The sequence below is a fragment of the Amblyraja radiata genome, chromosome 18 (assembly GCF_010909765.2).
Source record: "Amblyraja radiata isolate CabotCenter1 chromosome 18, sAmbRad1.1.pri, whole genome shotgun sequence".
NCBI lineage: Eukaryota > Metazoa > Chordata > Chondrichthyes > Rajiformes > Rajidae > Amblyraja > Amblyraja radiata.
In genome coordinates, this window is record NC_045973.1 from 19,101,434 (window position 1) to 19,119,063 (window position 17,630).

General features: G+C 39.9%; 1 protein-coding gene across 1 annotated transcript in view; it reads right to left on the minus strand.

Moving 5' to 3' along the window:
- The window catches only part of arl8b (ADP ribosylation factor like GTPase 8B), a 41,373-nt gene extending 24,968 nt beyond the window's left edge, over positions 1-16,405 (minus strand). The window contains exons 1-3 of the mRNA XM_033036754.1: positions 16,115-16,405; positions 4,332-4,412; positions 608-681 (exon numbers count right to left, since the gene is read on the minus strand). Of these exons, the coding sequence (XP_032892645.1) occupies positions 608-681; positions 4,332-4,412; positions 16,115-16,237 (278 nt within the window). The 5' untranslated portion in view covers positions 16,238-16,405. The remainder of the gene's footprint in view (positions 1-607; positions 682-4,331; positions 4,413-16,114) is intronic.
- Positions 16,406-17,630: the final 1,225 nt, after the last annotated feature.

Here is a 17,630-nt window from a genome sequence, read left to right on the forward strand (position 1 = left end):
CTCAAGCGCAAATTTCCTTGATCCAAACGGCCTTAACGCAGAATCACTTGCATAATCTGATGCAGGTAGCTGGCAAAGGATATTCAATAATTTCTCAACTTTAGGTAACATGGAAGAAGGCATGTAAGTTAATGTACCCATTGAACAGCATTTTGTCATAGTTAAGATGGGGGGGAAAAACCTTTTTTTGGTGATACATCAAGTTGTAGTCAACAAAATATTGACCATCCAATGAAATATTGACCTTCCAACAAAAACTAAACAAACATTTCACACCACTAACTTATAGTGAATCATGATGAAAACGGGTTTCCTTGGAAACTTTAAGCATATTTTACAGAAAAGTTTGAGTGCCTGGTAAAAAGCATTCATGCAAGTACTGAAAGGGGTCATTACATTTATCTATAGCCATTTCAAAGAACACTGGTAATCCGGGACTGGCAGGATCGTGGTTTAATTTACTTATGGTGCAGAAAAGGTGGCAAGGTTTTAATAAAACCTTTTATGTTCAATTACTTGCACCATTTTCCTGACAGGAACTAAATGATTTCTCTATCACTATACACCTGGACCCAGAGATGATGGAGCAAAGATGCAAGATACTTACACAACTGCATTTACTCCTCTGCAATAACGTTCCCACATACTCCGAAACCTGGGCTGTCCACCAATGTCCCAGATCTTCAAAATATAAAATAAATGAAAATTAAAGATTGAAATATGAATATTGCTATGAACATTTAAAATTTAATGCTTACATGTGGACATGTCCAGTTGTCTTACATAGGGACTTACTGAACCCTGCAGGCATGAGACAGGAAAAAAATGAAAAAAGAGAAAGAGAGACTGTGATTTAGGGGTAATTGCCCCCTGGGAGGGTTCCAAGGGACAACACCCCTGGCGGGGGTAACATTTTATGCAGAAACTTTTTGATAATTGTACCTTGAAATAACACCGCTTTCTTGACCATTTAATCATACCTTAAAATGACACCAACTCCTTGCTTGTTTACAGTTAAGTCATATTGAAAATATTTTATATTACACCTACACCTACTTGTAACATGATATCTGTTCCTTGCTTGCTTACTCTAATTAGAGAGAAGTATCCTTTACACAGGAAATTGTTGATAATTTTTTGATAATTATACCTTGAAATGACACAATTTCCTTGTTTGTTTACCCTTAATTTATACTGTAATTTTTCTTTTTTTATTATACCTTTCAATAACACATGTTACCTGTTTGAATCAGGTAAAAAGAACATTGCAGTGTCTATGACATACGGACTCCTGAATGCTTTTATTTTTCAAATGTACGTAACTCTGTGCTCCCCGCCCCAACCTCGGTACGGTAGGCTTAGGGCAGCGATTCCCTAGTTTTGTTATCCGTGTCCCCATACGTAAATTTTCATAAGCATCTTGCACGCCTCGTTAAAAACAATTTGTATTTCATAGTACAATAAAAATTATAATACTTAATTTAATAATATGACAAAATATTGCATGGATGCACTCACTAATTATCATGAAATATAATTATCAAGCAAGTAAAGAAACAACGGTAATCATGTATTTTTACAGAGGTGCCGGCCCGGCACCAACTTGCCCCGACTCTCCCGCAGCTTTGGGCTCACTCACTCACCCACCCACTAACCCATTCACACCTGCAATGGACAACAACTCTACTTTATTCAATGCCAGATCCACGCCATCAACAAACGCTTCTTCACCTACCTGGACACAAACTTGCCCGCCTCCAGGCCGGTCCTCCACCGATTCTACTAGACTCCACTGCCCACCTGCAGGCCCAGAACTTTACCGCTGGACCGCGGCGCCGCCTGCCCGACCACCACGAGGCCGAGATGGCCACCACGAGGAGCAGCAACAACACACACTGCCTCTCTGACACCAACACAGCAGAGTCTGAAGTAGCCTGCCCCAAAGATTCCTCTCAAGACATGCATGGTCATTTCAAAGCCTCATCCTTCACAGGTATGCTTTTGCAGTGACAAAGAGGTTCCATCTTTCTTATTTCCTGTCCTATGGCACTGAAGAACTTAGAGGTCATACATTAGAGATTGACTACTACATTGATCACTTTCTCTACTGGTATCTTCCTGTTTGGCCTGCCTCCCTCATTTTATCCCAACCTCCCTCCAAATCTTATTCCAGGCACATAAAGACAAGATTACAGATAAAATGCACACAACAGAGGGATCATCCACCATAGCGATCACAATGCCATCTTCAACAAGATTTATTCATTAACCTGCCAGACTGTTGAAGGATTTTGAAAACGAGCATCTTCTACTCCTAGAAGGGTGTGATGGATGGCACAGTTATACAAATACCTCCATTCTTCCTCAAAATGAAAAAAAAATCTAATCTGGAAAGATATTGATGCTGATTGTCATCACTGCACCAATATCATGCAAGTTTCCAACAACAACATGATATTTCCTTTGCCACAGAATTCAAGGTATATTCCAGTTACCAGAAGTGGGATTAGTGAGGGGCTCATATTTTATGACTCACTTGCTGAGTAACACTCAATGAAGTGAGAGCTTCTTATCTTAAATAGGGAAATGAACAACATATTTAGGAAGCTAATACCATTTCCAAGCTAAACAATAAAATCATAGGTAAATTTAATTATGTTTTTTGGAAACACCCCAGGGAAAATTCCAACCTGCATAAATTCAGACTGGAAAACCCTACTCAAACCTATGAGGAACCGATTAAATGCACGGTGGTTACCTTGGCTTCCAAACAGTACAAGTAAAATATGAGTAATCAATTATATTGACATTTTAAAGTTATAGCTGAACCAGCATCTGCAGTTCGTTCCCACACATTAAAGCTAGAAATGATAGAGAAAAACTTGGGATTTACAAGTATCTGTTACCCGATTCACAGAATCACTACCATGTCCTACAAATCAAATACGTCAGTTTTCCTCTTAAATCTTGTTGTTTCTGCTTCCATCTGTATTGCTTTGAATATTGAAAGCATAGCCCATTCACCATAAAGTCTCTTGCACCATTGACTGTTTCTTAATTCCATTCACCTCTTTGGTTGAATACATTTTATAACCATCAATTTCCATCAACTGACAATATAATCAAATATTTCACTAAGATTAAGCAATGACTGTATAGAAATGCCATGATTTAACAAGTTAGAGCAAAATTCTGTTAAACAGATAGAAGTATATAAATTATATATTCAGATCAAAAATTCACATTTTGGTTTCCCAGACTCTTATAGTATGTCTTAAATATTCAACCAAACTAATTGAGATGAGCAGAAGGATCCAACCATCCAGCATCATTCTCATGATTGCATCACATTCCAAAGCAAGAAAGTTGCATTATTTCCATATATATTTCCATAAGCATAACTACTTAAATTCCCAAGAGAGATGGAGTATCAATAGAAGTTTTAATCCTTGTTTAAATTAAATGTGTGGTGTACCAGAGTAAAACAAAAGTAACATACTTTATGTTATATCTTTAGGTTATATACTTTAGGTGTATAAAATCATGAGAGACATAGATCGGGTAGATGCACAGATTCTCTTGCCCAGGTGAATTGAGGACCTGAGGAAATAGGTTTAAGGTGAAGAGGGACAATTTAATAGGAATCTGAGGGGTAACATTTTCACACAAAGGGTGGTGGGTGTATGGAATAAGCTGCCATAGGAGGTATAGGCAAAAACTGCAGATGCTGGTTTAAATCAAAGGTCGACACAAAATGCTGGAGTAACTCAGCGGGACGTGCAGCATCGCTGTAGAGAGGGAATGGGTGACGTTTCAGGTGGAGACCCTTCTTCAGGCTGATCAGTCTCCAGAGATGCTGCCTGTCCCGCTGAGTTACTCCAGCATTTTGTGCCTGCCACAGGAAAATTATTGAGGCAGGGATTATCCTAATGTTTAAGAAACAGTTGGACAGGTACATGGATAGGTACACAAAAATGCTGGAGAAACTCAGCGGGTGCAGCAGCATCTATGGAGCGAAGGAAATAGGTGACGTTTCGGGCCGAAACCCTTCTTCAGGTACATGGATAGGATAGGTTTGGAGGGATATGGACCTAACACAGATGGGACGAGTGTATCTGGGTGGGCAAGTTGGGCCGAAGGGCCTGTTTCCATGCTGTATCACTCTATGACTAACATACATTTAAGAAATATCATTAAAAACAACAGAAACAAATTAAACAGATTTAGCCTCTTCGCCCCAAGAAAGGCAGTCTTTTGCAAATGATTGTTTCAACTGAAACATACTGAACACAGGATGACTGTACATTGGTTCTGCCATTTTCATCACATACCTTTATTGTTACGTTGCCTTTGGTGACCTTTCTCATGTTGAAACCAACAGTTGGAATCATATCTTCACTGAACTGACCAGACTAGAAATAAAAATAAATTATTACAATTTATTATTTTGAAGAGACATCTTTTCAAACCCCTCTGAAAATAGTGAATGTGACTAAATTCAGTATTTTCTCCATGTGATTAACAATTATAGTTTCCACTTGCAAAGTTAATTAAACAATTTCACAAGCAAAACTATTTCAGCATCAGAAATAATTGATGTGGCATGGAATTGGATGCTATTGGTTTAGCTAGGATGGTCAGATTGCAGTCAACATAATGGTCAATAAAGTTGCCCAAGATAATCTTTTGTTAGTCTGAGCAGGAATTATGAAAACCATATCTGGCTTTGATATGATAAAATACTTCAGATAACAGTAAATTTGACTACAGGCAACCCAAGTTATGGGGGCATGGAAGGGGGTTGCATTCCTAGAAAACTGCATGTATCGCAATTTTATATTGCAAAGCCACATATTCTACACATGCGTCAAGAACAAATAAATGGTGTTCATTTTTTTGCCCACAAATTCTGCAAGAGCAAATATTATTGTATACCTCAAATTTTTGTGTTGTGATTTGTGAATTCTGTACGGTCGAACTTACACAGTACATTTTCAAACAACCATGTGAGTACAGTAGTAAGTGGGGGGGGGGGGGGGGGGTGGAGTCAATAACATGGACACATATCCATGCAGCTAAAGGGAGAGTGTCGGAAAGGTCATGTTTAAACTAACAGGGCAGGAGGATGGGACCCAATGCAAGGAGACGGAGGGCCCTAAAAGGAGGACAGAAGCAAAAGGTAGAAGGGAGATAAGAAAAACTAGCCTGAAAGCTTTGTACCTTAATGCGAGGATCATTCGAAATAAGGTGGATGAATTGAATGAGCAGTTAGTAGTTAGGGGACATGATATAGTTGGATTATGGAGACATGGCTCCAGGGTGACCAAGGCTGGGAGCTAAACATTCAGGGGTATTTGATATTCAGGAATGATCGACAGAAAGGAAGAGGTGGTGGGGTGGCATGGCTGATTAAAGAAGAGATTAAATCTCAATATTTCTTTCCCATTTCAGCTTGATATCCGTTGAAATGGTTGTGCTGAGGACTTTCACTTCACAGTAACAACCGAAAGGAGGACGTTGTGTCAATCCTGCTGACAATTTGTTTGATGGCAAGTGAAAGACGAAGAAAATGCACAAAATTTCAAATTAAAAGAACAGAAAAGGACAAGCTAATATAAACTGACATTCCATTTAAAGGTTTTTAAATAGGTGTGAGTGGGGTGGGTTAAGGGGGGCTGGGCCGGTAGAGAGGGGAGGATGTACAATTTAGTGAAAGCAGTTTCATGAAATGAGCAAGGTAACATCAGCTTTGGAAATTAATCTAAGACCATAATTTCTCTGTAGGTCAGAATTACCAAAAAAGCAGAGATTGCAAAAATGTAGAAGTCATAATTAACTAAGTGAATTTGAGCTGAAAATATGTTAGTCATGGAATGAGGTCAAATTCACAAACACATGACTCTCATCTGACCAAGTTAACATGAAATGAATATGCAATTTGAATGCTGTGGCTACACAGAACAGGAGCAGTTTGAGCATCAAGATACGTTTAACAACGCAAAATAAAGATTTGTAAAGCTTTTGAGAATCAATCAAATTTAATTTTAACAACGCATTATGGAACATACTATTTCTGAATGTATAAGAAAGAACTGCAAATGCTGGTGTACACTGCAGATCGACACAAAATGCTAGAGTAACTTAGCGGGACAAGCAGCATCTCTGGATAGAAGGAATGGGTGACGTTTCCGGTCGAGACCCTTCTTCAGACGAGTATCAGACAGGTCTGAAGAAGGGTCTCGACCCGAAGTGTCACTCATTCCTTCTCTCCAGAAATGCTGCCTGTCCCGCTGAAATACTCAGCATTTTGTGTCTATCTTCTCTATAATACTAATGAAATCTAGTGATTCATGTTGTTAAGACCTGACTTCACAGCAAAGAAAATGTTCACCAAGTAGCATTACAACAGTTCCCAAGGTACATCAAGATGGCGGCAGTAGAAAGTGAAGAAGAAAGTCAGTGACTGTGAACAGCCTGTGATTTTCCCTGCTCATATGGTCATATGTGATGGCAGTAGAATTAGGCCATTCGGCCCATAAAGTCTACGCTATTCAATCATTGCTGATCTATCTCTCCCTCCTAACCCCATTCTCCCTCTCCCCATAACCTCTGACACCTGTACTAATCAAGAATCTATCTATCTCCACCTTAAAAATATCCACTGACTTGGCCTCCACAGCTTTCGGAGGCAATTCCACAGATTCACCACCCTCTGATTAAAGTTGTGCCCTAATGTTCCATGGTAGGCTCAGGAAGAGGGCCATGCAGCCTCAGCACACAGAAACAGCATTAGGGAAGGCTGGACTAAGCCCGAACGACATCTATCCAATGCCGCCAGAACACCTAGATTTAAAGTAAGAATATCAGTATTTGCCTATCTCCTTAACCAAAGATCGGACTTTTCAGAGACTTGGAAGGTGCAAGATGATACTGGGATGTGGCACCTCTCTGCATGCCTCAAGAAGAGGGGATCTATTGTACTTATGTATATTATTCGACTGGATAGCATGCACAATAAGTTTTTCATAATATCTCTGTACATGTGACAATGTTAATAAACTAAAAACTTAAAAAGGCAGTGCTCAAAGTGCAGGGGTGGTCAGCCAAATAAATGGAAAGACTAATGTTTCTTGGGAGAGAATGGATTAGAGCAAGAGACTTGGTAGAGTAGAGTATTCTCTTTGGAACAGACTTTAGGTGGAGGTTTAATGTAGATGACAAAACAGCGCAGCAAATTCCTTTGAGCCAAAAAGTACTTCCTCAAAATGGTGGTGGAACTTCCAGAAATAAATATAGTAAAACTCCAATAGTGCAGCATACTTGGGACTTGTGTTACCAAACGGATGCATTTTCCAGACTATTGGAGAGAGGTTTTGTTGTCAAGTTTTGCAATGAAGCCCACGTTTCAGGGGTGCACAGTGACAACTACCTTTTCATTGGTACTTATATGTACTGAGGTACAGTGGAACTCTTTTTTGCATACAATTCAGTATAAGTATTACTTTACATAAGCACATCTTACATTCAGTACAAGTGTATAGGAATAGTACACTGAGACAGTATACAAGATTCACCAGGTTTTGGCACAATTTTCAAGTTCCATGTTATAATTGCAGTGGTATTTCACCTGGCCATGGTAGAATTAGAATTTGACAGAATTAGAATTTGACTTGCAGTACCTGATGATTGCCCCCAAATATGAATATGGACTGTCAGTAGACACTAAAAGCTAGAGGAAGTTCCTCTTGCAACACGTGTACCAATCTTCAGGGAAGTTGCAAAACTTAAATGAGATCATATCATCTTGCAGGAGAAGTTTGAGAAACTGAACGATCTACATCAAAGTATTACAATATATTATCTACTTGCATTTCATCTTTATATTATCTACTTGCATTTCATCTTTATAAATAAGATAGAATCAGAGCTTTACTATAGAGACACAGCACGGAAACAGGCCCTTCGGCCCACCGAGTCCGTGGCGACCAGCGATCGCCCCATACACTAGCACCATCCTACACACTCGCAACAATTTTACCAAAGTCAATTGACCTTCAAATCTTTACATCTTTGGAGTGTGGAAAGATACCAGAGCACCCGGATAAAATTCATCTGGTCATAGGGAGAACGAACCTGGGTCTCTGGTACTGCAGGTAGACATAAAATGCTGGAGTAACTCAGCAGGACAGGCAGCATCTCTGAAGAGAAAGAATGGGTGACGTTTCAGGTTGAGGCCCTTCATCAGACTGATACTGTACTCTCTGGTATTGCAAGGCCGTAACTCTAACGCTATCTCACTATAGAGAGACATTCACCTGTCTTGGCTGAATTGCCATCCAATATAGCACACACCTGCTCTCTCCCAACTTTGGAAATGTTACCTCTAAAAAGAGCAATTCGTTTTCTTTCAAAATAATTGATGGAACCATTTCAGATAACGTGGACTTAGAATTTTGGACTCAGCAACGTCATTATCCCTGTCACTCACCAGCCCCCTGTTGCAAGACCATCAATGTGCAGCAACTAGAAATATGTGGTAACTTTATAGGTGAAAGAAAAATATTTGATTGAAATTAATAATTATAAATATTGTTAGTCTTTACCAGTGGGACTGGATAACAGTTCCTTACTGCACTTATACAAGACCCTGGTGAAACAATTGCAACAGTGTGCATAGATTTGGGCTTCCTTATCCATAGGAGGCGGTATCTGTGTTGCAGGATGAAGCTTCTATAGATTCTATGATTAGAATCCTGTGGACCCGGGATGAAGGGTCGTTGACGTAAAACATCAATTGCTTCTGCTCCCTCAGATGCAATCTAACCTGCTGAGTGTGCCTGGCATTTCCTGTTTTATTTTAGATTTTCAGTATCTGCGTTTTTTTTTTTTTTCACTTCTGTGAACTGGCCTTCAAAGTGATCATATACATCAGTCATACTTCTTGCATTTTAGAATTCAGGTGATCACTTTGAGACAGAATTCTAAGGGACAGAAGTGAAATACAGTTCATCTATTTAAGAATGAGAGTAGGGGAGAGCATCTAAAGCCTTTCAATTTACAGAAACTATATACGATGGAAATTGTGAAGCACAATTAGGAAACAAGACAAGATTTTATTGAACAATTAAATGTCTGAACAGTTGAATGGCTGATTCCTGCTACTTCCTACATTATTACCATAATAGCTTTACAAGATATTCAACATATGATCAATACTTTAAGATGACCTTAAATGCACAGAGTCATTTACCCAAGGTAGGCGACAACAAACAGAGGACGGTAAGAGTTTAAGGTAAGAGGGGCAAGATTTAAAAAGGGACTTGAAGGGCAACTTTTTCGCTCAAAGAGGAAGTAGTTGAAGCATGTACTATAACAGAATTCAAAAAAACTTTTCAACATGTACATGAATAGGAAAGGTTAAATGGGGCTAGCTTAGATAGGGCATCTTGGTCTGCAGAACAAGTTGGGCCGAAGGGTCTGTTTCCATAAAATGATTTCCAAAACATGAAAATTCAAGAGGTGTGAGTTTGGGTAAGGAAGGCAGGAAAGAAATGTGAATTTTCAAGAATAGTAAGGAGCAAGAGAAGGCAGGGAGATACTTGGAGCAAGACTTAGAACAAAAGTTTGAAGGTACGAATCAATTTCCGGAGGCTACAGTATTATACTGGTCAGTTATACTTATTTGGCACTATTCCCTCGTGAGTTTTGCAAGATAATAATTTTGAGCAGTTTAAGATGATTGTTTTAGGTATGTTGCAAAGCCTACCTGAAGCGTCGTTGAAGATCTGCTGCTGAGGGTGTGCGCGATTTTGGCGCCGTTTAGAGGGGGCGGGTTTAAAACGCGATTTTCTCTAAGCTGTTCCAATCGAAAATGTTCAGCCTAGTTAATTATTAACGAAAAATCGCTGGAAGACCCCGTCGCAAAAGCTATTATTAGGTTTAAAGGCCTTGAATAATAGTTATAGTAGTTTAAAAATCAATCTTTAAACCCGCGACCGTCAGCAACCGCAGGGTCTCATAAAGAAAATAGCAGAAGGTAGGCTGTATATTTTTACATTCAAAAGGGCCTCTAAAGATCCTTTTATACAAAATTTAATATTGCGAGAAGCTCAATTTGGGCCCATTATATCGCGCAGTATTTTTCTCGGCATTTGAGGCACAAATCTACCGCAATGTGAACGTTCTAAACCAGCGCGTTCCACAGGGATCCACTGGAAAGCTGATTTAAATGGGCATTTATTTACAGCAATTGAACACTGAATTCCTTCCATTTGGCCTATAAATTAATGTAAATGAGATTTAAAAATCATGTTTTATTGTGAATTATTTGTGAATATTATTTGGACATTTAGGCTATTTAAAAATGTTAATCATTTATTAAGAAATGGATAGATGTTTAGATCTAGTAATTGAAGTCTGAAATTAGCTACAATTAGGTAACTAACTAATTATATGCTTTAATTTCAGCTCATCCAAGTAAGATTATTTTATATTTGTTTCAGAATGCTTCAATCTATGATAACTGAAAATTTCATTCAGTTCTCTTAATTTTTAAGAAAGTTATGGGCTTTTGACTGTTCACGATCACAACCTTTTTGTTATGTCCATAGAAAATCAATAGGGAACAAGATGCTCATTTCCGAGTATGAAAATGGCCATAACTTTTTAAATACTTGAGATATGAAAGTGAATTAGATGTCAAATTAAACTTATTTTTATGCATTATCTGATGGGATAAATTACAGACTTGATTTTTAAAATCTCAAAATTTTGTAACATTGCTAATTGTTTCCCACTTGTGCCACCTTGGTGTCTTTGATTTGACTTCAGCTAATAGTCCCAATTTTGTAGTCATTGGCAAGATGCACGTTATTGAATGCAACATTCAGAACATTAAAAAATCAAATAATAATTCAAAGTTAAAAAAAATTTTAAGATGTAATTTAGCCTTTTGCCCTTAGCCTTTTTTTTTTTTTAACAGAATGAATAGGGGTTATTCCTCAGAGTACATTGTTCAAACAGAATTCCCAGTGTAAATGTGCACTGCTGCTGCATCCTTGTAAAATACAACAGGTGACAACAACTTTAGGCTTTCCACCTTTATGCAGGCTCTCAAAAACTGCTGTCAGTTAATAGGCAGTTACAGACTTAACAACTAACATTCCTCTGCAAAACCTGACGGTCAGTTTGTCAACTAATCTATTAGTCTTAAAATCTCATTATTTGCAATGAATTGCCTATGAGGGATTTGAAAAAGCTTGTAAATCATTGCTTTGAGAAATAGCATCTTCATTCAGAACACTTGCATGAACACAAACCTTCGATATATACTGGCAGTTTCCCAGATCAGAAGCAGAGTGAACATATAATCAAACGTTAAATTAATGAGTCAACAATAATGGTCAACAGAGACAGGATTGTGGTCATTATGAGAATGGTCTTGGCCTGAATCAATTACAAAACACTTTCAAAATTCATTAATGTATTAATTAAGCCGATTGTTTAATCAGATGACACAGTTAATGAATACCATATTGTAATGCTAGTTAATTGCACCAAAGCCATTTTTCAGCCCACACTTTCTGAAGCAGCACATTACAGTGGTGGTAAATCTTGAAGTACATGGGTCCTAAAACTGTCAGACACGAAGAAAACAAACTGCAAAACGTCACTTTCCCCATACCAAGTGGAATAGCACAATTACATTTCATCTGCATCTCCAAACTCACCTAATATCTTGTGAGTGGACCTTATTTCTAGCTTGTGGGCTCCCCAAGCACCCAAAATAGTTTAACATACATAGAACTTGCACTCTTACAAATTAAAATCATACCTTGTTGCTGAAACATGTGGAATTATTATAGGTAATGCATTTACGTATATTACCTTGAAGACAATGTCAGTATTCTATTCTAACTTTATCCCAACTAGGAAATCTCTAGCAACAATAAGATTCTAACAGAATCGTTATCACTGCAGCATCACAACAACAAAAACCCAGAACCCTTTCAGCACACTTGTCACGAAGTTAGGAAGTGCTGATTTGAGAGAGGTGTGGACGAGAAGGGCAGTGAGTCTCAGCAAACATTTGAAGCATCTGTATTGCATTATGTGACACTCATAACATGAAACAGCATGTGTATCTACCCATTACTGCATTTGGTACAATAGAAACCAAATTTTAACTCAGCAGTAAACATCCAGTGTAATAGTTAGTAGGAAGGTTATTTAAAACTGCAACATATCTATTTCCCATGTGGCATAATCTAGCACTATCATTATATCAGCTGAAATTGCTGTCGCTGAAAAAGCTCGAAACAAAACCAAGATAGGAAATTCAATTGACAGAATTGGTCATTACATAGAACGGCTATGCTTAGAAAATATCAAGGATGAAAATTAAAACCCAGCATCCTTAATTCAGTAGCCCATGAATATTTAGATGTTGTTCTACAAATTGAACTTGTACATTGTGATTTCCCATTAACTAAACCAAATCACATAACTGAAAAATACTTAATTCTAAGAAGCTTGATATGACAGGTGCCAAGACACTTTAGGCCAACTAGAAATTCCAGAATAAAGCCAGACTCGGAACAAAAAGTCAGCCAGGGAGTGAAAAAAATAGGTCAGAGGATTATGAATCTCTTGAATTAGCCAATTCCTACCTGCAAGTTATCAAGTATTTTAAGACCAAGAGTTTTGGTGCTTTGGATATCAAATGACATGTTGGGTAGTATAAATGGACTTTACAAATGTTCTGCCATGATCTTCTGAATTAACCTATAATCATTTTCTTAAATTAATTTACTGGGTGTGGGCTTGACTAGCAAGGCCCGACTTAACTGTCCACAAACAGTCTGAACATCTACAGTCCTTTTACCCACAGTGTTATTAAGTACAGAACTTCTAGCACTTAAACACAATGTAAAAGCACTATATAATGACATGGATGGAGAACTGCAGCTGGGGGAGCTCCAAAGCTTCTGCTGCTTTAGTCCCTTTGGGCAGTATAGGTGACGGGACTAAGAAGGTCTGCCAAAGCAGCCTTGGCAAGTTGCCGAATTGCATTTTGTAAACTGAATCTTACTTGTATCTTGTAAACTGTGGTAATTATTGGCCAATGAAGGAGCAAAATAACCTTAAATGTGGTGGATAGAGCACCCATCAAACTGACTACTTGCTGTTGAAGTTCTTGGTGCTACACTTAAACAAGTATAGATAAGAATACCACTTCATTCCTGATGTATAAAGGCAAGAGAATCAATAAGTGAGAATACCCTGTAGATAGACACAAAATGCTGGAGTAACTCAGCGGGACAGGCAGCATCTCTGGAGAGAAGGAATGGGTGATGTTTCGGGTCGTGAAGCAAGAGTCAGGGATGCTGCCTGTCCCACTGAGTTACTCCAGTATTTTGTGTCTATCTTCAGTGTAAAGCAGCATCTGCAGTTTCTTCCTACACAGAATAGCCTGTACCTGCTTTTCTCTGATCAGCTTCAAACTGATAGCAATCTCAAATCACTTGGTGGGTAACAAGATAATGTTTATGCCATTAAATAATTACAGACCATCATATGACAAATATTCATTTCCTAGCATTTCTGTGCACCACAAATGTTTTTTGTAGGTACATGTCCGAACATTTTACAGGTCTTCCTGAATGCACCTAAAGACTGCTTCATCATAAGGTGTTATAAACGAAATTGACTATCGCATTGAATATTCACACCAATATTAAAACAAAACATTGATGGAGCAGCTGAAGTTGGCTGGGATAAGAACATTGTCCCTTGGAATTCCTATAGTCACTTCCTGGAGCCTGTGGCAGACATCCACATATTTTTCGTGAAAAAGAGGTATGTTGTTAGGGACAAGAGCCTGCAGATGCTGGAATCTTAAGCATAAAGCAAATTTCTGGAGGAACTCAGTTGGTCAGGCAGCAACAATTCCCTCCACAGGTACAATTCTACGGTCACCTCTCAAACTCAGCTTGTTGGCCCACTTCTAATCTGACTAGTCCAGAATAGTTGTGGCAAAACTATAACTAAGTAGTGAGTAGGTTACCAATAATTAAATGCCTCCTGAAAGCAATGACAACATCAGGTATTTTCCTTATAATTCATAGCATACTGATATGGCACAGGTTAGCCTATTTGGATGTCCCTTGCTTTTTGTGGACAGGGACATAAGTTGATGCTTTTATACATTGGGTCTGAAGAAGGGTTTCGGCCCGAAACGTCGCCTATTTCCTTCGCTCCATAGATGCTGCTGCACCCGCTGAGTTTCCCCAGCAATTTTGTGTACCTTTGCTTTTATACATTGTTGGGCAGCGGTGCTCCAACTGTCCTTGAGCAGCTTGGCTGAAGATAATCCTTTCAGAGCATTTTTGTCAGTCAATTAGTCAGTCAATTAGTAACTCAACAGGACAGGTAGCATCTCTGGAGAGAAGGAATGTATGATGTTTTGGGTCGAGATCCTTCTTCAGACTGGTTAGGGATAAGGGAAACGAGAGATATAGATAGTGATGCGGAGAGGTAAAGAACAATGAATGAAAGATATTCAAAAAAGTAACAATGATAAAGGAAACAGGCCATTGTTAGCTGTTTGTAGGGTGAAAATGAGAAGCTAGTGTGACTTGGGTGGGGGAGGGATAGAGAGAGAGGGAATGCCAGGGCTACCTGAAGTGAGAGAAATCAAAATTGATACCACAGCTGTAAGCTGCCCAAGCGAAATATGAGATGCCGTTCCTTCAATTCGCGTTTAGTCTCACTCTGACAATGGAGGAGACTTAGGACAGAAAGGTCTGTGCAGGAATGGGAAGGAGAATTAAAGTGTCCAGCAACTGGGAGATCAGGTGGATTCAGGCGGACTGAGTAAAGGTGTTCCACGAAACGATTGCCCAGTCTGCGTTTGGTCTCGCCAATGTATAAGAGTCCACATCTTGAACAACAGATACAGTAGATGAGGTCGGAGGAGGTGCAAGTGAACCTCTGCCTAACCTAAAATGATTGTCGGGGTCCCTGGACAGAGTCGAGGGAGGAGGTATAGCGACAGGTGTTGCGTCTTCTGCGATTGCAGGGGATTTACACTCAATTGGGCATCAGTGAGTGCAGAAACTCGTGGAGATGGCTCTTTCTGTCAGAGATTTCTTGTCTATGAACTGAATGTCGCAGGGCAATTGTTTGCAAGACACTTTTTACTCTGTTGCAAGCACATGAGTTTCACCGTTCTAATTTTTAGTTCCATCTGCACTAATCTTAACATTCTTCGTACTCAGTATAACAGGGTTTGCTCCGTGGCTTGCTATCAAAATGTAGCTATCAGGTTGCAAATTCAAAAGAGTAAGATGTTTTCTTATCAGTGTGTACCCTGCATTCACAAGACTTTAAGGAGTCAGTCAAATGAGGGCTCAGAAAGCCATTCCCTCCTAACTACTGTGTTGCTAACCTTTGTAGATCCTTCCTGTCAGTTGGACTCTTGTTCCTATTTTTACAATCTCTTGATGTGCAGAGATGTAGATTATGAAAAAATGTCACCCAAGAGTAGATACTTCTACTTAATGGTGGTTACGTATAAAAAGGCAAATTAACTTTCAAGATCACAAACCAGCCATATAGAGAATGTTCTTGTCCATTCTCTTGTAATACCTGTGGTAACCCTTTTCATCCTATTTTTAATACAGTTCTATTGGTGTTAGCAACCCTACAATATGGACACATTTGGCATATTAATAAGCTTTTAAGTGGAAAAAGACCTTAACAACCTTGTTAAGGTCGGGAGCCTTCTTGAAGGGGGCAAGGTAGATACCATGGGGCAGAGGGGGGCAAGGGTGATACAGAGGGGCACAAGGGTGATACTGAGGGGCACAAGGGTGATACTGAGGGGCAGAGTGGGGTAAGGACGATATTGAGGGGCAGAAGAAGGCAAAGTAGATATTGGGGGCAGAAGAGGGTGGCTAAAGTAGATATTGAGACAGAGCAGATATTGGGAGGCGAGGGGGAGTGGATTGCGGGTGGGGTAATAAAAGGGCGCTGGGACAAGGGACGAAGTGGGCAGGGATGGGACAGCTGACGCCAGAGGAGATCAAGCGGAGCCCCGAGCAGCCGCACTCACCGCGATAACGTTGACGAAGGTGGTCTTGCCCGAATACTGCAGCCCCACCAGCGTCAGCTCCATCTCCTCCTTCCAGAACAGCGACTTGATCCAGTCCAGCAGCCGGTTGAAAAACGCGAACATCGTGCGTGAGACGGGGAGGGTCGGAGAGGAGGGAGAGACGGGGCCGAGAGGCAGGCAGGGAGCGAGGGAGGGAGGCAGGGAGGGAGGGAGCGAGTGACCGAGAGAGAGAGAGAGAAAACGCTGGGCCTCGGCAACCACCACAAGCGGCCGCTCGCAACGCCGGAAGTGCTGGCGAGTCAGGTGACGGGGAGCGGGGGGCGCCGGGATAGCGGAAGACCAGACCCGGAGTCCTGGGAGGATGCTCAGCAAAGGTCCTATAGCTGTAGATCCTTGATGTAGGAGCTTTCTTCTTCTTCTACTTTTACTTCTACTTCTTCTTCTTCTTCTTCTTTGGAGTTTTACGGCAGCCGGCATCCGCAATGTTGCATTGCTGCCACCTTCTGGCTTCATTCCACAGTACTCATGTCTTTATATTAGATCCTTTTTTATAAGCCCAGAGGACCTCAAGAAATCAAACAACAACTTTATTCCTTTTCCTTTCCCTCCACACTCTAGAATGTTCTTTACTGATATTTCTGTCAATCCAATTTTCCTCATTTCAATGATCATAAATCCTCTTTCTGTCTCATATCTCCTACATGCAACTAGGGCATGCTGAACTGTTTGTGGTTGATGGCATTCCTCACACAGGGTGTTTTCCCAATATTTTTAATGTGCTGTTCAGGTGAGTGTGTCCTATCCTCAATCTTGTTAATACTACATGTTTCCCCCCTCTTCTTGCTGTAATGCCCACTCTGTTTTGTAGCGAATAGAGGTGTCTCCCCTTTGTCTCCTGTTCCCAGTATTGTTGCCATTCCTGATTTATTTTCTTCCACACAATGTGTTTTCCTTCAGATTTGGATAGTTGTAAGTTTACCTCTATGTTTCTTTTTTTTACAGCCTCCTTTGCCAATTTATCCATCTTTTCATTCCCTAGAACACCAATGTGTGCTGGGACCCACAACAAAGTCACGTCACTGCCCCCCCTTGTCACTTGGCTTAATAGTAGCAGGATTTCATAAACTAAGTCAGGCCGCCTATGGGATGCACCAGACCCAATACTCTGGATTGCAGATAATGAGTCGCTACATATTACTACTTTACATGGTTGCACCCGTTCCATCCACCGAACTGCCATCAAAATAGCGTACAGTTCCACTGTATATACTGTCAAATAGTTGTTTGTTCTTTTGTAAAGCTCAACATTCATCCCCTGGACTACCACAGCCGCCCCTGTTGTTTCAGCTACTGGATCCTTTGATCCATCTGTGAAAATTAAGAGGTGTTCCCTGTATCTATTATCTATATGGCTATGATATTCTGTCTTTAGATCTGAATTTTTGTTCCTCCTTTTTGCCTCCCATATCTCCAGATCAACTTTTGGGATGTTCAGTAACCATATTGGCACAGATGG